At 43.4% G+C, this 21,073-nt stretch overlaps 2 protein-coding genes across 2 annotated transcripts; both read left to right on the top strand.

Moving 5' to 3' along the window:
* Positions 1-974: 974 nt before the first annotated feature.
* On the top strand, positions 975-12,628 carry rnf121 (ring finger protein 121). The gene is made up of 9 exons (XM_023827766.2): positions 975-1,133; positions 2,146-2,183; positions 2,330-2,471; positions 5,085-5,239; positions 5,333-5,440; positions 6,021-6,141; positions 6,248-6,381; positions 7,121-7,222; positions 11,354-12,628. Exons 1-9 carry the CDS (start codon positions 1,056-1,058, stop codon positions 11,472-11,474), a joined length of 999 nt encoding a protein of 332 aa, XP_023683534.1. The 5' UTR covers positions 975-1,055; the 3' UTR covers positions 11,475-12,628.
* A 131-nt stretch (positions 12,629-12,759) lies between these two features.
* On the top strand, positions 12,760-14,627 carry LOC111852181 (interleukin-1 receptor type 2-like). The gene is made up of 6 exons (XM_023827768.2): positions 12,760-12,923; positions 13,063-13,149; positions 13,411-13,461; positions 13,750-13,882; positions 14,020-14,169; positions 14,387-14,627. Exons 1-6 carry the CDS (start codon positions 12,896-12,898, stop codon positions 14,451-14,453), a joined length of 516 nt encoding a protein of 171 aa, XP_023683536.2. The 5' UTR covers positions 12,760-12,895; the 3' UTR covers positions 14,454-14,627.
* The last annotated feature ends 6,446 nt before the right edge of the window (positions 14,628-21,073 follow it).

Below are 21,073 nucleotides of genomic sequence, written 5' to 3'. Positions count from 1 at the left end.
TGCAGAAGGCGACCAAATATTTCTATTTGCTACACAGAGCAATTGTGCGTATTTTATTTTTAATTCAAGTAATTAAATTTGATTTAGGTATTTTTAATTCAAGTAATTAAATTTGATTTAGGTTTTAAAGTTCGGGTAGCCTACTTAGTGACATTGTATGATTTTGCATGTATCGTGTCCTGCGATTGTCTGCCGTCCACGGTGTTTCCCAGTTTCCTGCCTCCAGTTGTATCAGATATCTTTGGGGGCATCGCCCATCCGCAGCCCCGTCTCTGGGTTGGAAGCTGTTTACTCGTGCTTGTGTCTCAACACTGTAACGTTATTTTTATTTTTTCCCTCTTACATGGTGTGACTACAAGCCGCAGCACAGTACAGCTCATTAGCCTGGTTGACCCCCTTTGTTTACGTTTCTTACCTTTTTTATTTTCACTATTTCAGTGTTACATCCATTTTCATACTAATTATAACAACTTGAGTGCAGACAAGATGGGGCATAAATGATAATGATGAAAATAACATGATATTCAGTCAGAAACATTTTTTATTATACCAAAAGGGAGAAATTATTTTCTTTTGCTTCTTCTCTGCCATCCAACATACGCAGATAAGCTAAATAGTGTCTTTAATTGCCCCCAGTTCATCATTTGTGTGCGCGCGTCTGCTTCCTGTGATGGAGCGACATTCCGTACAGGGTGTACTCCAGCCTAGTGCCCTCTGCTGCTTGGGGTATGCCCCCCATTCACAAGACCAAGACAAGCAGTTAGAATATGGATGGATGGATTTCTGTTAATCCACAGAAGCTTAATTTCCAAATCATCTGGGCTTGCTGATGAAAGTTATTTAAATATCTTAAGCGTAATTACAATTCATGAAAGGGCACTGATTTTGCTAAATACACTACTGAGAGTTAAAAACCGGCTTCGTTAACTGCTGTAGGTCGACGTCGACGCGTTAAAAAACGGAAGAGATCTAGGTGGCGTCGTTTTTTATTGGTCGACGCGTCGAGCAACCCGGAAGTTGCCGGCGTGGGGAATGCGTCGTCAGTGCTCCCGAAGATGGCGGGGGTGTTTGAGGTGGAGGTTGACGGTGTAGAACACGACCATGGACACGGGCACCACGACGAAGCACAGCAGGTCAGGTCTTCCCGGTGGCCGTAGCCCGCCAAGGAATTGTAGGAGAGGCCTGTATGTCGGAATCCTGCACGTTACAGGATGCTATGTAGCTAGGTTGCTAACAAGCTAACCACTACTGACAGACAGTCTAGCTAGCCGGCTAAAAGGCAATTGTATTGATTTAGGTTTTATCAAAACGCACGGATTGTATCACAAACACGTCAGATAAATGCATACCGCCAGTAGCACTCCGGTTTAAGACTTGCTGCTTATTTGATGCGGTGCAGTGCTGAACTATAGCAGTATATCGATACCCCTCTATGAACTACTGGGTAACGTTACGGTTAGTTAAATGTCCTGCAGTTAACCACTGCACATTATCACAGATAGTGAGATGTAACGTGATAAGCCCGGAGTCGGTCAATCATGTGGCATCTACTTATGCAGTATTATTAGAGCAAATTAGTTTACATTATTTTCCAATTATGTATTTGCTACCTGGCTGGCAGCTTAGGCATGTGGACTTGGGGAAGGGGATGCACCTTTTGGCCAGTTAACATTTAAAGTGCATCAGAATCACCCTCTTTGGATAATACTGGCGTCGGGTGTGTAAAAACCGAAACGTCGACGTACGCTGCACTTATGGGATCTTAGCTGTTTGCTGGGTGATGTGGAACCAGTGTCAAAGGTCCAGTCAGACAGGAGCGACTCACAGTTTGCTGGAGACGGGTGTGTCGCAGTCGTTGCAGGGGAACTTGAGGAAGTCCGGGGTCCTGGATATGCCTTCGCAGTCACCAGGAGGCGTTGTGCATGTCTTGTAGATGCGTCTTCGTTTCCAGGTTTTATTCAGTAATGTGAAGGAAATAATTGCTTTGTGATATGGCATGCTTGACTTGGCAATTTCAAATTTTTCGTTTGTCCATAGAATTTGCAAGTTGAAGCTTAGCATCCATGGATCTGTGTAATATTGGTGAATAAGGTTTTGTTTGTATTTTGCCTCATTTATAAATACCAATCTTTGATCCCTATCCAGATTGATTTGTCCCAACTGTCGGCAGAGGAGAAGTGGAGGTTAGTGTGCTTGGCGACCATGTTTCCCATCCGACTATCTGCCGTCTTTTGTTGCCCGCAGCTGCCGATGGCACTTCCTGTAGCGTCCTCTGCCGTTCAGTCCACCGCACCCAAGGTTCACGCTGAGCCTTTCTTTTGTACCGCAGGTTGGAGCATGCCAGGATGCACGCCAAGCACAAGGGCCACGAGGCCATGCACGCGGAGATGGTGCTCATCCTCATTGTCACCCTCGTCCTCGCCCAACTCCTCTTGGTGCAGTGGAAGCAGAGGCACAACAAGTCCTATAATGTGAGTTCACATGCTCACATTCTTATTCACGTTTTTGCCTTGTTATACAGTTGGATGTCTGATTGGAGCAGAAGTGGTGCCTGGATCATGAGGCAGGATTTCTTGCATAGCCAGATAACTTGTCAGATTTAAGGTACCCCAGTTTAAATGGACTTTTTGTTCACTTTAGCTCAGACCACCTTAAATCCAATAAGTCATGTGAGAAGTCTGGCTTTGTGATACATGCCCCAGGCTAAGCACCTGCTTAACAATATGAATGGGACCAGCTAATGTAGTGTGTCCTTGTTAGGGCTGGGCGATATCATATCGATATTATATTGCGCATGCTCAATAATCACCAGGGCTTCAGATGACAGACGAAGCATTTGGCCGGACGCCAGCTTTTCGTTGCTGTACGGGCATTTATTTATGCCCATAATTTGGTAAGATTAGTAGTATGGCTTAAATATTAATGAGATGTGTTTTGTGATACCCAAAAGTTAGTAATCTGTATAAACTTTGTTTCTTAAGTTCGATTAGCGGAGCACACCACATTATACTGTTTTGGTATACTACGGTTTGGTATACTACAGTTTGGTATACTTCAGTGCAACATGCACTGAAGTCGTGGTGAAGAAAAGCAGCCACAACATCTTTTAAAAGAGGAGATCTTCTGGGTAAACAAGGTAAAAAGACGTCAGAGATGTGGTGGAACTTTTTGCAGTTCAAAGTCTGACACATTTATTAAACATAAGGATATGCCGTATTTATACTAATAATGACTTTTGGACGTCATACAAAGCCTCATCAATATTTTAGCCATACTACTAAACTGCCTAACAAATTGTGGGCGTAAATAAATGTCCGTATAGCACCGAAAAGCTGGCGCTTGGCCAAATGTTGCCCCTCTCATCTGAAGCCCTGGTGATTATTTCACATGCACGATGCAATATCGATATATCGCCCAGCCCTAGTTCTTGTATTCCAAAGGTTGCTGGTTCCAGTCCCATGCTAAGGTCGAGTTAAATCTCCACCAGTACAAATTGATAAATACATAGTAACCGAAAATGTTTGCAGAGTAACTGTGACTCTCCGCCATGTCAGACTTGCCCCTTCTTTCTAACACAAAACAAGGCCTAAATATTTGTCCCACCTCTGTTTGCTTTTCACGCTACACTCTGCACTCTTTTTATTTTTTGTCTGTTCAAAACTTTACAATCTAATCTTGTTTTCAGACTTGTAATGGGCGTTTTGTTTGTGTGTATTATGTGCTTTTGTAGTGTTTTTTTCCTTGCATTTTTGTCATTGTTCACTAGGGGGTGCTCATTCTCTGCTAAAATGAGTTGCCGGCAGTCTCTCGGCTTTGAAGATGACTGGAAATGTGCCTGGCTGATTTTGTCATGTGACTAAAGCAGGATTCCCCCAAATATTCATGTCAGGCCGTCTGAAGTTAACTTGCAGGTCTGGTCAGTGCCGTTAGCTCTTGTCTGAAGGATTGAAAGTACTGCAGGCATATAACACATATACAGTTAAAAAAAACAGAAAATTGTCAGAATCATTGTATTTAACCAGTCAGGCTTATCAAAGCATTGCAAAGGTCTCTGATGCTAAACAGAAATGCTTAGTACGGTAAGTACAGAAATACAGTAGTATGTCTGGTGTTTTTACTATAATCAATTTAATAGGCAGTCTGGTTTTTTGGTCACATGACTTTTCTCAGCTTTTCCTCAGTCACTGTAGGCATTCGGTGTTCAGCGAATGTTCCATTATGGGTACTAACCGAAGAGTTGTTTTCCTGAGCTGGTTCTTGATGTTACGAGCATGTAGAGTGAAAGGCATCTCCTCAGCAACGGTGTCCATGGTCCAAGGAGTATGTCGGTTGACTTTCGGGCCACCCATAGACGTATAGTCTGTTATGAGATGGTGGTCAAAGGAACAGCAGGACTGTATAATGTCATCCGCATTTCTCAATCCAATTCTCACGGATCTGCAGATGGTCCATTTTTGCTCCCTACTTGGAGCTTGGAGGGAGCAAAAACATCGACTGTCTGGGGTCCCCGAGGACCAGTTTGTGAAGCACTGATCTGACCACTGGTTCTCAACTGGTTTGGCCATAGGACCCACATTTTTCCTGAATTAAGTCATGACTTAATGCTGTTCACTTGGGGGAGGGGTGACGGAAGGCAATTCTAAAAGGTGTCATTGTGGGGTGGAAGTTGCCTATATATATATATATATATATATATATATATATATATATATATATATATATATATATATATATATATATATATATATATATATATATATATATATATATATATATTATTTTTATTTTTTTAACAAACCACACACTCTGTCATCCACTAAAAATAGTCCCATGACCCAAACCTGTTGAGAAACACTGATATAGACGAGCCATTGACAAACCGTAATGTTTCACATGACTTCTAAACCCGCACGCTTGAACATGTCACATGAGTCAGCATGCATAAATGTCACTGCGATGTAATGGATTTACTGAGTGTTATCGCTGACTGAGTGGGCGCTAAACTGGATTGACAGACGTGCTTAAATGATGCTTCGAAATGGACTCTTTCTGAAGAGGTCTTCTGTCCCTGTGTTCCGCCACAGTTGGTGACTCTGTTCCAGATGTGGGTGGTGCCCCTCTACTTCACCACCAAACTTCACTGGTGGCGGTTCCTCATCACGTGGTTCATCTTCTCGGCCATCACCGCCTTCGTGACGTTCCGCGCCACGCGGAAGCCATTGGAGTGTACCACTCCTCGGTAGACGGTCGGCTGCATCTTCCACATGCGTAGTGCCATCTTCTGTTTTATCTTCCACCAGTAATGTGGCTTATCCTACCCCCCCCCCCCCAGGCTGGTTTACAAATGGTTCCTGCTCCTCTACAAGTTGAGCTACACGACCGGCATCGTGGGATACACCGTCGTCATGTTTACTCTGTTTGGCATTAATTTGATATTTAGGTGAGCTGGGGGCCGTGGTCTTGTTGAATATTGGGCTTTCTGGGGGCATGTGGGGAGGAAGATCCCAACTTTAATGTTAATCTAATAAAATCTGTATCATCCTCTCTGCTTTGGCTACAAGTTTGATGAAGCCATCATTGGTCCTCTTATGCGGGTGGTTTCTTTGAAGGCTGCTTCTGTAATGAAGGCTGAGCTTGTTGATTTAATGAAGCAAGTTTCAGGTTATTGGGCCTGCATGCACTCTGATGCTCCAATGCAGAATGCATTCACCAAACACCCCTGCCCCCCCCTGCCCTCCCCCCGCCCTGGTGCCTGGGATTTGCTAATGTTTTGCATCTCAAATTGTTTCCCTTCAATTCACTAATTTTATCGGCAATTATTTCAGAATATCTGAATAGTGCTGCTTTCAAAAACACGGTGAAAATATCATATAATGTCTGCATGGTATGAAATTAGATACCAGCCAAGCCTGAATTTGGGTTTATTACTCAGTCAGGATCCCACTTCCTCTTTCAGGTTCTCTAAAATGTTTTGTCATCTGTTTCCTGTGTTTCCCCCTCACGTTTCTGTCTTCCCTTAGAATAAAGCCGGAAGATGCCATGGATTTTGGGGTGTCCCTTCTCTTCTATGGCCTCTACTATGGTGTACTGGGCCGTGACTTTGCCGAAATGTGTGCAGATTTCATGGCCTCCACTGTCGGGGTGAGCTCCGGACTGGACCCCCCCTTGCTTACATGCGTTTAGCCAGGGGGGGGGTATCCACCTGTGTTCGCCAGCTGCCCTTAGCACACTGTTTCCTGTTCCTTAGTACTACAGTGCCTCTGGGATGCCCACCAAACATCTGTCGGACAGCATCTGCGCCGTGTGCGGCCAGCCTATTCTGGTGGACGTCAGCGAGGAAGGAATCATCGAGAACACCTACAGGCTGTCCTGCAATCACGTGTATCCTGAAGATGTGTGGGGGGGGGGACTGATCAGATTTTCGGACAAATCACGCCAAAATTGAAGCAGTGTCAATTAGTAGTGGCACAGGAAAGGACAGTCAAGTCCTTTGTATGAAATTAGACATACAAAGTTTGGCTTTTGAATACTTGTTTTGGTGAGGAGAGTGTGTAGGGGGTTAGAGATTGTAGCGGTTGGGGGTGTGGGAAGAGCAGGGAGTGAAGGCAGGGGAGGGGGTGATGTGGCTGTCCAGGGAATACATAGTTGTCGTTCTGATTGCACCTGGTTTTCTCTGAAGATTTATTTTGCTACTATGGTAGCCCATCATGTGTGTAAATGACCTTTTATTCCAGGAACTTAAATATCAGACATTCCTTTTTTGGGCTTGCCCTTGTCTCATTGAGTGAGAATGCATCAGATTTAGGCATGGCCTCATATAAGTGTCACAGAAACTTCCCAAGATAACTCGCTTATTCTGGTCATCAGATCTTTGTTTGGCTGATTACATTGAACTCCTGTGACGTAGGTCTGACGGGGTGGAATTACTACAACTTTTCAGAACATAAGAATGTGTGTCAACTTCTCTTGTGATTTAGGGAAAGACCTGCTGTGTTTAGGGAAATGAAGCCTAGTGACTTGCGTATGACCATTGACAAAGCCATGCAGATGGTAGTATTGTAGTCCTCTTTACCCCTGCTGCTGTTGCTGCTTTTTTGTTTCCTTGACATTTCCTATACAGATTCCATGAGTTCTGCATACGAGGCTGGTGCATTGTGGGGAAGAAACAAACCTGTCCATACTGTAAGGAGAAGGTGGACCTGAAGAGGATGTTCAGTAACCCGTATCCTTTAGCTAATGTGCCTTCGGTATATCGGTCACATGGCTTCGGGCTCTGTGGTCTGCTTTTCTTAGAGGCCGCACCTTATTTTCTGGCCCCGTTATGAGGCATGTCTGGCAGAAATGCTAACTCAGCATCTAGCGTAGGGGTTTTCTCATGCTGTCTTATGCTACAGTTAGTGTGGTTTATACTGCTTTTCAGGCAGTTTTAGGGACAACCCCGAAACTCTTTCTCATGTTGTTAGAGACTGAAGGATGTAAGAACAAAACTATTGACATGACATTTTAATGTCAATGGAAATAATTACATTGTACTTTTGAAACAGGTGTTTTATTTATTTAAACTACCGCGCTAAGGCATATTATAGTGAGGTGAGAACCTGTCTAGTTGCAAACTAGCCCTAAGAATATCTCTGCTCATATATCTATTGGAGTGTTTGCAAATCTGATGCTGATTATGGGATTAATTCTGAAGTTAATCTATGCTTGGCCTTTATTATTTTAAATAGTATACATGTAATTAGTATACATGTGTTCCGGAAGTCATCATGGGAATGGTATCTAGGGAATATATGATTCCTCTGTCAGCCTCCTGTAAAGACCGTGGTGGAAAGGATGTGAATTTTTATCTGTAAAATACAGGTGTATAACGGTATGCAAAATTCATGTTTCGATAAATGGTTTGGTGCAATTTCAGTACAGCAGGGAAAACAAAATCAACACGTTTCAGTAACAGAACCTAGGAGGCGCTTATGAAGTTAATAAAATTTAAAAAATATGACTGCGTCATAAGTCAATGAACTAAATCCTGTGATCTCTCAGTACAGGAATTGTTGCATATCTGTAACGATTAACATCCCATAGCTTCTGCTGCTGCTTATTATTATTATTATTATTATTATTATTATTATTAGCCATGTCTGAATATCCTGGCAGAAAGAGCCTCTGCAAGTTAGACGCCCAAATTAGATCATTTTATCTTATACTAATATGCAACGACAATAAAAAAAGACCTAATAGAATCTAATCTAAGCGCCTTAAACTAACTTGCAGAGGCTGTTTCATCTTAGCTTAGGTCGAACACACATTTGGATGATTATATGGTAACACTTTACTATAGGCTATGTCTATAGTAATTTATGAACACATTCATAACAGTTAATGCATTCATAGAGCATTATTGACTATAAATATTCATCCAAAGGCATAACATATAGCCATGTTTATGCATTATAAATGCTTTATGAAGCTCTAGTCTATAATGCACTATAGATACCATCATAATGCATTATAATGATCGGTATAAGCATTACGGATGCTTTGTACTGCATCATAAAGGTATTTATAGTGCGTTACAGATGAGAGGTTCATAAAGCATCCATAATGCATAATACCACATGGTTATAATGTGTTATGCCTTTATATTAATATTTATATAATGCTTTGTAATGTGTTTATAAATAACTAAATAGATAACCTTAAGTAAAGTGTTACCGATTATAGTTTCCAGTCAGTTATGTTGGATCATCAACATATGTGAGTTCGGTATAACAGAGCTAACTGACAGGCTTGGACCATGGATCCAGTGTTGGTGTAATTTATTGGGAAACTAAAATGTTCCCAAATTGCGGATTATGACTGATTACAACTAACATTTCCAGTGTGGAGCATCAGCTTGTGAAATTTATTCCTTCATTTCATTATGCATTCTGAACCAAGAATGATGTAACCGAACGACACCCGATGAGAACCGGTACCGTTACAGGTCTAGGAGAAAAATACGCACTTCTTTAAAAAGTGGATGGAGAATTGGCTCCATATGCAAAGCACAGCTGTTTCTTTGTTGGTTGACTTGTTTACTGTGTTTCCTCTTTAACACGGAGCACTGAGTGTTTGTGGGGGCCAGGGGGTAGCGGGCAGGAGGTATCTGGTAAGGTTGTGATTCGCAGATGTGCGTTAGAGATTTTATTTATGTGATGTTGGTGTAGTGTAGGGAAGCTTCCGGGCAGGAACTCTAAACCACAGCTTTTAGATAGAGATTGTAGACTTTCAGTTGCTTAGCAAATGGAATAGGCAGAGTGTAGACAGTCATTTCCACCATTGGGCCTCTGGACCAGGCCATTAATCCCCAGCTGCTTCAAACATTTTCTGACCCTTCCTTCTCAGAAATGTACGTCATGACGTTGGATGAAACTGTGCTAAATAGGTTAAATGTAAATGTTACTTCTCTATATGGCCAAAAATTGCCCAGCATCTAATTCCAAAACCAAGGGTACTGATGTGAGGTTGGATGTTCTGGGACGGCTTTCCAGTAGCTGTTAAAACGTTGCTGGTGGTACTTGCTGTCATTCAGGTTGGGTGGTGATGTTGGGTAACCAGCTGCCTTTCTGTGAGCCTGTGTGGCCGACCGCTTGGCGACCTGAGCTCACTCCTAGACATTGCTGCTTCACTGTCGCTTCACTTGCAACTGCGCATGGCAGAAATCTGGCGAGCTGATTTGTGGGATAGATGGAATCCTGTGATACAACTAATGTGAAAGTCACTTACCTCTCCAGTACAACCAGGCAGTTTGCCGCTAGTCTTTGATGCTGAAGATCGAATGACTGTGAGCTTAATGATACACCTGTGTCAACTAGGTGTCAACTAGGTGTGTCAACTAGGTGTGCCTACAGACTCCATATAGTGTATAACTGCCCGGTGTGAAATCTGTATCTCTTGTGATTACTGAAATACAGAATGCCCAATGAAATTAATTTATGCTAAACCATAATACAAGTTATGTTTAATCTGAATTTCCCCCCCTTTAGTTTAGTTCCTGAGTTAATTAAGCAAATATCCAAGCATTTTTAGAGTCTGGATCAAGCTCTGGGTGGGAAATGTCTCAGCCCACCCAGATTGTCGATGGAGAGCTTGACAGGAGCGTCAGCGCTATTCACCTCCATCGCGTTTCGTGAGAAACAGAGAGCAAGGTGGTTTTGGCGTGGAAGTGTAAGGGCAGCCGTGGGCTGAAGGTGCACACTTTGCTGCAACGTTGGTTTGTGAAGAAGGTAAAACTTATAGATCTCGAAACCAATGCAAATGTCACTCTGAATTAGCAGTTTCCCGTTACCCCCCTTTTTTTTAAAAGTGCATTTTTTTAAAAAGGTAATGGATGAAGCGTGAAAGATTTCCGATTTTGCAATGTGGGTTTGCTGGACTCTGTAAATGGCTTTATTCCATTTATCGTTAACTCTGAGTTGCATTCTTAGCATGTGGCCGAATGACTGTGTAATAAAGAAACTGTGTACAGTACAGTCATTTGGTATATTCTGATCTGTTGAAGTACTCTTGCAAGACAGATCCCATCAGCTGGTTTCTGGTGAGGGTTTCTATCACTTAACTGATCTGAATTTACTGGTGTTAGTCGACATAGTCACCAGTACACACATGACTAACAGGCCGCTTTGCTGTCAGCCCATCGTTAGTATTTTGGAAATGATGGGATTGAAGCAGAATTTCCAGCAGACAGCATAACACGAGGTGCTGTATGTCTGATTAAAGATACAGAGATCATAAAGAGAGTTTAAATTTGCTTGTTTTCTATTTGAAAACCCTGAGAATGTGAAAATTACTGTGAAATGCAGGTTTAACGTTTGTGTTTTTTTATTTTTTTTCTCGATTAGTAGTAGTCAGTCTCACCTTTTGACTAATTGATAGATACAAGCCCCTCATGAAAATAAATGGATGTTTTACTTTGTTGTTGGAATCGTGCCTGGAGCTTTGGACCTAATAGTGGTTAAATCGCAGAGCAGGGATGAATTGTACCGCGGTTCGTACACAGGAGCAGTGCTGCTTGGCGCTGGGCAGCTGCACGTATTTACCTGAACATTTGAGGTGCCGTCATCTTATCGCAGTCGGTTTGTGTGTGTGCATGTTATGCTGTATCTGTAAACTGGCGCCATGAAACACTCAACATGAGTTTAAGTAAAACTCATACATTTCATAATACTGTATCCCTCATTATAATGGCATGAGGCATTAGATGCGTCCTGCGTCTAGCTGAGTGAGATGGCACTGGCTCCCCTCACCACAGTTTCTTTAGGCTCTAAGAAAGCAGCGGAGTTCTTAATGTTTTCCCTTGACGCCAATCATTCAGCTGGGAGCGGCCGCATGTCATGTACGGACAGCTATTGGACTGGCTTCGCTATCTTGTTGCCTGGCAACCTGTGATCATTGGCCTAGTGCAAGGAATCAACTACATCCTTGGACTGGAGTGACATTGTACATTCTGGGCGCGGACCGTGGAAGAAGTCACAGGCGGGTCAACAGACTCGACTGGGAAGCTAGAACATTAACATGTGAAACTTCAACACATGGATATATACATGTATACATATACATACGTATGTATGTTCATGTGTGTGTCTGTTATGTATGTATGTGTATATATCTATATAACAAAGGGATGTGCTAATCTGTATTTAAAAAAAAAAAAATGTATAAAATTTACCAGCAATCTGGGATTGAGAGTACATATTTCTTTATACATTTTTTGTGTAAATGAACTGGACAGATAAGTCAGTGGTTTCATGAGAAGTAATTGATTTGATTTTTAATCGTGTCTTTATTTCCTCCGAAATAACATCACTCCTCCATTTGGGAACAGGATTTCTGTTCAGGATCCAGTGTTTCCAGCTAGTTTCTGTGTTTTTCCTACCCAATAGCCTGCAGATCCAGTCATGAGGATGTTGGACGAAAATGGGAAACACTCTGGATGGGCTTTATCCACTTAGGAAACCTGCCCCCTGTATGTCAGTGGTCCTGTTCAAATTAAACTGCCCACGCACTGAAGTAGCAGCAGTGTATGAAATATCTCTTACTGTATTTCCCCCATAAATGCTTTGTCCCTAAGAACTTGTAGGGAACTAGGATGATATGTGGCTGGTTCCGGTTTGTATTTTTTATTTTACCCATTTCTGTATAACTTGCGTGTGTACGAGTGCGTGTGCACATTGGCTGTTGAGACTTTTAATATTTTATGACTTAATGTCTGGCAACGTATGATTAGGCCTGGCGTATTTCAAACCTTTACAGCACGTTTTTAAAATGCGGCTGCTTTTGATTCGATCTTTATTAACCATAATTTTCCTTTTTCCCTACTGTTGGATGTTTATGTGGAGTGCGACGGCTGGGGCTGTTTAGGGTTTATAGGCTTTACAAAACACTAATTCAGTTACAATGGTTAATTTATTAAGAAAAGTGAAAGTGTAGATTGAAAAAATACATTTTGAAATGCACCATGCCTAGATGTATGAAATGTTATTTATGATTCTTTAGTTGTTGGAAGCTCACCTGTCCAAATCGGTGAAGGTTCCTGAGGTACCATGTCAAACATTTTGGGGGAAAAAGTATTAAACATATATTGATACAACTCATTCTCTGCTGGTCATTTACTATTGCCCTTTAAAATTTTGCCTTTGTTCATTTATAAGGTTGACTTTTTTCTGAGTAATTTCATGGTGACAACGTTGCATAAAGGCGCAACCGCAATACTACTATTTCTTGAACCTCGTGTCACTCGGTAGTGACGTCTACAATTTGATGATTCGTACGCGAGTGTTTAAAAACGGGAAGGATCTTTAAAGAGCGGCATGTTCTTTAAGTACGAGCGCATCTGAAACTGAAAGCCCGTCGAAGCATGGAGCAACAGCGGCCAGCACTGACAGGTAGGCCACGCTACAACTCGACTGTTGTGTGCGTGTCCTCGTCTTTTCTTTTTCAGTTCTTTCTGAAAACAAATGTATAAGCTACAATTAGACCTAAAGCCAAATTTGTCGTGAAGAGATACATGTGATCTCTCCATAGTCGGCTGTCGTCGGCCTGTGATCAACGCTTTCCTCGTTGCCCTATTGGGAAGCCTGTGTTACCATGTTGCGACTGACACTCTTCCAGGTATGTGCTACGCAACTTCATGCCCAACAGTTGCAGTGTGATCTAAGGCATTGGCATTGGCATCTGCAACACGATGCTCAGTAATGATAGAGAAGCTCATCCATGGAGTATTCATCTTCATTTAGGGACTTGTAGACTATATCTGTGGTGGGCTGAAATAAAAAATGATTTTGTATGTATTTTTCAGTATAAATAGCTATATAAATTCTTTAAGGTGTTTTACGGATAATGCTCCAAAATATTTTTTTTCCTCTTTGCCAGACTTAAGGTCTCCTAAAATTGAGGCACTTACAACCCCTGACCCTCGCACTGGTAAATTGCATGTGTTCTTTGTAATTAGTTGCAATCCCATATTCACTTTAACTGTTTTTTAAAAATTTATCATTGATCTAGAATTCTAGATCATTTGCATATTACATATTGCTATAAATAAGTCTATCTACCATACGTTCATTCCATAGCCAGTACATAATTTGACTTTAAAATGCAAGGCAGGGTACTACTAGTTGGGGAAACTATGCTGTACCGTGTTTTTGGTACAGTAGCTGAAGATGTCCAGAGATGATAAAGTAGGTAACTAATTTTTGAAATCGTACACAGGGAAGCCGCTGAACATGTCCTGTGAGGCAGACCCCGGATACCCAGATGGTTTTACTATTGTTTACTGGTTGGTAAATAATACTTTTGTAGAACTGCTGCACCCTGCTGGCAGGATCACCGAAAGTGAGGAGAGGTAAGTTCAGTATGAAGCTCCCTTTTTTTTTCTTATTTCCCTGTGGGCTTTTCCCAGCCTGCATTTGCTTTTAAAGTGCATATGTTGTATCAGCTATGGTGCAGGAACATCCACAGGTAAACGTCTCTGCCTTGCAGTGAGATGACAGTCAAGAATTTGGTGGTCGTCCGGAAGGATCTGATGTTGACTGTTGTTAAGCCCGACGATTTCGGTGCCAGTTACACCTGCGTTGTGATGAGCCCCATGGGAAGGGATTCAAAGACCGTCAGCCTGAAACCAAGGAAAAGGTGAGTAAGACTCATCTGGAAACGCCTTTCGATTGTACTTCAGGTCTGGCAGTAGAGGACCCGCCTTCCCACCCCCCAAATTAACCTTGTGGTATAAAAATAACTCTAACTGTTTAAGGGGAACACTGAAGCAGTTATAGAAGAAAATCTTCATAGTAACATAATAAAGCCTACTTTGCACTGCCTCTGATACGTGCATTAATTTTTCCCACCTCAGGAAGAAGTCTCCCCCCAGAGTCCAACGGCGGATTGGCCGGCTGTCTGCCCTTGCTGTAAACTCATAAATGTTATCGACAGGATCCCCCCCCCCCCAGCATGTCCAGACTGCAGTGCCTTTTTTTCTCACCGACCTCATTTGGTTTAAAGTCACTAAAATAGTTTTAAAATAAATGCTGCCCTATGAGGTAGTATGTGTGCATATATAGTGGCTTCCAAGAATATTCAACTCCCCCCCCCCCCCCCCCCCAAAAAAAAGTGTGTATTGTGGTTTCTGTCCCATGAATACCCAGATTGTGCTCATTAATGTCTCTTGACTTTAATATCCCCTGTATCACTGCTGATGGGGGAGACTTGTAACATTTTTATGCTTTTGTTGGTTTGTAGCAAATTAGTTTGTCTAGTATTTAGACGTTCTGGGATTTAGTTTTTCCCGCTGCTCTGTAGAATCCCATCCCTGCTGTATCTGTGTTCCCCTGCTTTCTTCCCTGTCCTTCCTGAAACAGGGTATCACACTGGACAAGTGTTTGGAAGATCAATGGTGATCTGTAACCTGGATTTTAGTGACTTCTCAAATGTAAACTGCCCCTAACTGTTGTTCTTAAAGTTAATAATTAAAAAAAATCAAGGATATCTTGTCTTGGTCGGGGTATTTTTGAAGCCTGGGAATTCGTATATGTAAAGTATTTGTATGTGTGGGGTATTTGTATACGTAGAGTGTTTTAACCGTGTAAATGAATGAAGCGTGGTTCTAAACAACTGATAAATAACTGATATAATGCAAAGCGAGAGAGAGTAGTGTACCACTACTGAAAAGTGTCTTCATTACGGTGAGCTTCTAAACCTTAGATACGGTTCAGTATCATTGGCAAGAGGGTATCTGCCTGTTCTGAAGTTTCCTATAGTTGACACTTTGCAATCAATATCCTCAAATCATATAAATAATTTGATACTGCAAATGTACATAGTGACATCATGCAGTAAATACTGCATTGGTGTGAAATCCAGAAATTAGGTCCCGTTGAAATGCAATGAAGACTTTTACGCAAACGGGGGGTATGCTGATCTGGACTTGCTGTACTGCGTTTTTGTTCGTCTGAAGATAATGGTAAAGTATCAAAACCATGGGTTTGAAATTCCCTGGCCTATATTGTTTTCCTAGTGAAAGCAGGACTGCCAACTTTGGTCAGCTGACTGGCATGAGATTTTCAATTAGAGAACAGACTGCACACTCATTAACATGTACACTCACCTAAAGGATTATTAGGAACACCTGTTCAATTTCTCATTAATGCAATTATCTAATCAACCAATCACATGGCAGTTGCTTCAATGCATTTAGGGGTGTGGTCCTGGTCAAGACAATCTCCTGAATTCCAAACTGAATGTCAGAATGGGAAAGAAAGGTTATTTAAGCAATTTTGAGCGTGGCATGGTTGTTGGTGCCAGATGGGCCGGTCTGAGTATGCTCTCCGGTCTGCTCAGTTACTGGGATTTTCACGCACAACCATTTCTAGGGTTTACAAAGAATGGTGTGCAAAGGGAAAAACATCCAGTATGCGGCAGTCCTGTGGGCGAAAATGCCTTGTTGATGCTAGAGGTCAGAGGAGAATGGGCCGACTGATTCAAGCTGATAGAAGAGCAACTTTGACTGAAATAACCACTCGTTACAACCGAGGTATGCAGCAAAGCATTTGTGAAGCCACAACACGCACAACCTTGAGGCGGATGGGCTACAACAGCAGAAGACCCCACCGGGTACCACTCATCTCCACTACAAATAGGAAAAAGAGGCTACAATTTGCACGAGCTCACCAAAATTGGACATTTGAAGACTGGAAAAATGTTGCCTGGTCTGATGAGTCTCGATTTCTGTTGAGACATTCAAATGGTACAGTCAGAATTTGGCGTAAACAGAATGAGAACATGGATCCATCATGCCTTGTTACCACTGTGCAGGCTGGTGGTGGTGGTGTAATGGTGTGGGGGATGTTTTCTTGGCACACTTTAGGCCCCTTTGTGCCAATTGGGCATCGTTTAAATGCCACGGCCTACCTGAGCATTGTTTCTGACCATGTCCATCCCTTTATGACCACCATGTACCCATTCTCTGATGGCTACTTCCAGCAGGATAATGCACCATGTCACAAAGCTCGAATCATTTCAAATTGGTTTCTTGAACATGACAATGAGTTCACTGTACTAAAATGGCCCCCACAGTCACCAGATCTCAACCCAATAGAGCATCTTTGGGATGTGGTGGAACGGGAGCTTCGTGCCCCGGATGTGCATCCCACAAATCTCCATCAACTGCAAGATGCTATCCTATCAATATGGGCCAACATTTCTAAAGAATGCTTTCAGCACCTTGTTGAATCAATGCCACGTAGAATTAAGGCAGTTCTGAAGGCAAAAGGGGGTCAAATACCGTATTAGTATGGTGTTCCTAATAATCTTTTCGGTGAGTGTATGTAAGTTTTATTACCTTGTAAATGGTCGGTAGGGTTTGCAAACTACCCCAACACTTTTGATGTAGCTAATTTTTGTATTTATAATATAATAATCTAGATTTCCCGTTAACTATTTTGCATGAACGTGAGAAAGCATGAGTGTCATGCCAGATGCGGGAGAGTCGGCAACCCTGTGAAAGGAGGCTTGGAATAGTCTTGAAGTGGGGAAAACAGGAGCCATTGCTCCCTTTGTTATTCGGTACCAGGCGCCGGTACTCCCATTGTTATTCGGTACCAGGTGCCGGTGTTCTGTCGAAAAATACTACCTATCGAGACGTGCTATCGAGCCTTTCTGCGCATGTGCAGTTCCACCGTCTTGGGATTAGGGTTAGGGTTTAGGTAAGGGTTTTGGGGGGTTAGGGTTAGGGTAAGAGTTAGGGTTAGGGCTATCGATTAGCACTACGGTAGCATTTTTCGACAAGGCAGCATATATCGACAGAACACCGGTACTCTCCTTGTTGTTCGGTACCAGGCGCCGGTACTCCCCTTGTTGTTCGGTACCAGCAGATGTGAGAGGTGCCAGTACTCTGAAGTGAAGAACTAGAGGTGCTGGTCCTGCGTAGCGGCACTGATAATACTGTAAATTACAAGTTCTTATATTGCAAGTTGCTGATAAGCTGGCATGTGATTGAGTTTGGCGGTTCTGAACTCGTTATGTCTAAAATACCCAAGAAAGTACTGCGTAATTTACGGGATAGGACAGTGAACGAGCCATGAAAAGAGGAATGTCACCGGCTGGACAAGAAAATTACATATTTTAAGATTAACGATCGCACTCCCGGATTGAACGCACCGTGGAGCGCAGTAAATCTTTCTTCCTGGGGACGAGCCAAAGAAGCAATTAATGTTTTATTAAGGAAGGTCGATGAGTAAGATGTGAGGATCTAGGCGTACATTACCGACGACTACTTAGACACTTTCCAATTACGCCGCGATAACGCGAACATTCTTGTAAATCAGAACATCAGTAACGCTCATATCTCTTATCCCTCCATAAACTCGCGAGTTGCCATTTTTCTTATTTGCTAAGAGGAACCAGCTAATGTGGACCATGCATGTGCCAAATAATATTTAATGTTTAATTACCTTTTAAAACATTCTCAGTCTTACTTGACCGATCGTCTTAATTGGGGACTCGGCTATATTTTACGTTAACGGAAAGGAGCGTCAAAGCAAGCTTTATATGCAGGAGAGGGGGAGGGCCTGCCGTATCCGTCTTGCTCTCTCTCCTTCGGCTCCGTGCATGGCGACGAAAGCGCTTATCAGCCCGGCGCAGGTGGGCTGCATCCGAGCAGGTGTGTTATCGCTGCGCACACAAATATGCGCCTCCTCGCTGCCGATGGCCTGTTTTTCTCCGGCGCACACAGACCGCCTGCTTTATCTGCACCGTATACCGCAGCCGCTGTCTGCACACGTGGTCCCGCGCTGTGGTTTCCAGGCTCCCTCATACACCTGCTCTCTCTAACATCTGCGTTATGTTATTCTTACAGTCCAGCACACAGCCCTTTGAGATGCGCTGCGAACTCTTCTTTTCACGCTCCTGCACTGGTCTGCCCACATTTTCCATGCACGTTGTATTACAAGCCCTTTATCTAAAGTGACTAGTGTGACAACGTTTACACCTCACATGGGTCATGACAGGACGACTGTTCCTTAACCAATTTAATGCTGAAGTGAACCGATCAAAAGGTTCATGGTTCCTGTCGCTTGCGTATTTTTATCCAGTGTTATTCGCCACTTCCAATAGATTTTTCCACTTATTTCCAACTTATTTTGGTTACTTACTTCTCCTAGTTACTCATAAGACCAAAAAAAACCCACTGAAACAATGATTTCATACTTAAGATACTGCAATATAAAATATTATGTCTGTTTCCCAGACGACAAAAACGCACTCCTGCGTATAGCTGCTATTAGGAGAAACCAGTGAAAATCTGGAAAGTCGGCGTGAAGGACAATCCTCGCGATTCTCTCCCGTCCTGCACGTAGCCAAGGTTGGATCAGTCCGCGTCGGACTCGCCGCTTGCCGTCTAAGCGCAATCTTTAGAGTGCAGCCGGTATTAATTACGCTGATGGATCTTTCAAGCGCCGCTCTGGAGCCACGGACCTTGTACTGCCTGCTGCAGTCCTAACGAGCGACAGTAAATCAGAGTCTGACGGGGAATCCGTCTTATTGCCTGTGTAAATCCGCTGATTATACACAATGATAGCGGCAATGCGCTGTTCCGGGCCAGAGGATGTTATAGATCGTCTCTTATAGTTAATACAGAAGCCCACCTAGCTGATTACCTACAATGGAATAAGTCGCAACTCGTAGGATGTTAAGATATAATGCAAAATATGGCGTCAATATTTAATATTTTTTCGTGTTTAACCGTGTCATTTTGACCCCCCCCCCCCCCTACACACTTACAGTAGCTGCCATTACACTAATTAGTCACTTGGTCAGACAAAGTAACAGTGAACAGGCAGCGCCTGTGGTTTCGTCGCCTGGTCTTTACGGTAATCGATGTTCCTGAAATTGCTTCAGTTACAAACAGTAGTTTTGTGTTTGCTCAGCAAATATAATGACAGGGATAACAATAGCGGTATGGCAGTGAGGAAATTTGTTTTGGCACGTCCTGGATTTCCGTAGTAAATGGGTGAAAGTTCCAAATGAACTTGCAAATGTCTCTCCGAACAAAAGAAAATGATAAACGGTTACAGGAAACGCGCCGTCGTGCGGACACCGTCCCACACGCGCATGCTTACGCACACACAGATTGCCAGAAGACTTCCACTATGAAATATGTCCAGTGCCGGCATACCGTCCACCATTTACTTAATTACAGGGGCATGGCTGGGGGGATGCTGCAGGAGAGTGAAGGTTCGTGGTTGGGGGGGGGGGAAGTAAGCGGGAGCCAGGGAGACTAGCACCGTCTGGAGATGGATGTAGCTGTCCTGTCTGTCTCATTAGAAGAGAGGCTAATGAGCTCCAGTGTTTTCTGCTGGGTCCCAACAGTCTTCCCCCCCCCCACCTCCTGTCACTCCTGATCCCTCCTCCGCTCTCTCACTCTCTTCCCTGCTCTGCATCTCTTTGCTCCTAACTTTCTCCCTCTCTCTTTTCCTCTCACTCTTTCCCACCCTCCCTCCCTGGTGGACAAGAGCGTCTAAGCTTCTTAGCGTGCGCATGAGAGCGAGCGAGCAGGAACTCCAGGTGCCAGACGACACTTCTCCACTCCTCTTTCCCTCTTTTTTTGGTCTCTCTCCATCTTTTGCATCTTGGGAGACCTCCAGCACCCAGGCAGGTGGAAGACGGTCTGTACTGAGAGGTAAGGTGATGGCCGGGCTAAGGTAGGTGTGAGGAAACTCGGAGATGGGGGATGTTTATCTTTGATGTGGTCGCCGTCCGTGTGTCTGCTCTTCAGTCATGTGACATCCTGTCAACTTTCTTGGAGTGAAAGTTTGGTGCCGTGAGTTACATGGATTTGGAGGGATAAACCATTTTTGAGGAAATGTGAACTTCCACGGGCCATTGATAGACTGCAGCAAGGAGAGTGTTCACAGTGAGTCAGTGTTGCTCACGAGCGTCTTGGTGCCCTTTTGGTTGGATGGAAGCTATTCTGGCTGGGCCTCTCATTGACAGTACATGCAGTTGTACCATTAGCCTTCTCACTGAGCAGCTAGTGGGAGACGTGTTGGCATTATTGTGAGTTGGCACACAGCTGTGGAATTACTCATGGGGTTTAACGTCAGTGTGGTTCACGGGACCGCCTGGTGACAGCCCATAATAGCTCTCTCTGGACGCAGCATCCAAGCCATGGATACGTGCTGAAACCCCTGCTGGACCGTTGCACCCAGGTGTAGCTCGTGCTTTCACTCCTACACTCATTTACACGTGCACCTTTCACAGATTATTGGGGCTACGTATCCTGTGTAAGAGCACAAAAGCCATTATTGATTACCATTCTTTAAATGGTACGCCACCTGCTGGCTGTATGTGAGCAGCATTACATCACTATGCGAAAGAACAGGGCTACAGCAGGAAGTTGACCCAGGAAATGACACGGAGGAGGCAGGTATCAACTGGATGACCGCGGGGCTATTACTGTGTCGCCGAAGCCTTTGTTTTGGAGTGTGGTTGCACCTGACGGCATTGGGGAGATACATGGAACCATGCCCATGTGACCCTACTGTGA

The sequence above is a fragment of the Paramormyrops kingsleyae genome, chromosome 18, assembly GCF_048594095.1.
Source record: "Paramormyrops kingsleyae isolate MSU_618 chromosome 18, PKINGS_0.4, whole genome shotgun sequence".
Taxonomy (NCBI): Eukaryota; Metazoa; Chordata; class Actinopteri; order Osteoglossiformes; family Mormyridae; genus Paramormyrops; species Paramormyrops kingsleyae.
Note: the sequence above shows the minus strand (reverse complement) of the source record. Positions and strands in the feature narration are given on the sequence as shown.

Bases quoted from the DNA above. Each gene is read 5' to 3' on its own strand.
- rnf121 (XM_023827766.2), top strand. From the start codon at position 1,056: ATGGCGGGGGTGTTTGAGGTGGAGGTTGACGGTGTAGAACACGACCAT. The intron at 2,184-2,329 runs GTTAGTGTGCTT...TTTGTACCGCAG, and splicing joins TCGGCAGAGGAGAAGTGGAG to GTTGGAGCATGCCAGGATGC. The intron at 5,441-6,020 runs GTGAGCTGGGGG...GTCTTCCCTTAG, and splicing joins GGCATTAATTTGATATTTAG to AATAAAGCCGGAAGATGCCA.
- LOC111852181 (XM_023827768.2), top strand. From the start codon at position 12,896: ATGGAGCAACAGCGGCCAGCACTGACAG. The intron at 13,462-13,749 runs GTAAATTGCATG...AATCGTACACAG, and splicing joins AACCCCTGACCCTCGCACTG to GGAAGCCGCTGAACATGTCC. The intron at 13,883-14,019 runs GTAAGTTCAGTA...TCTGCCTTGCAG, and splicing joins ATCACCGAAAGTGAGGAGAG to TGAGATGACAGTCAAGAATT.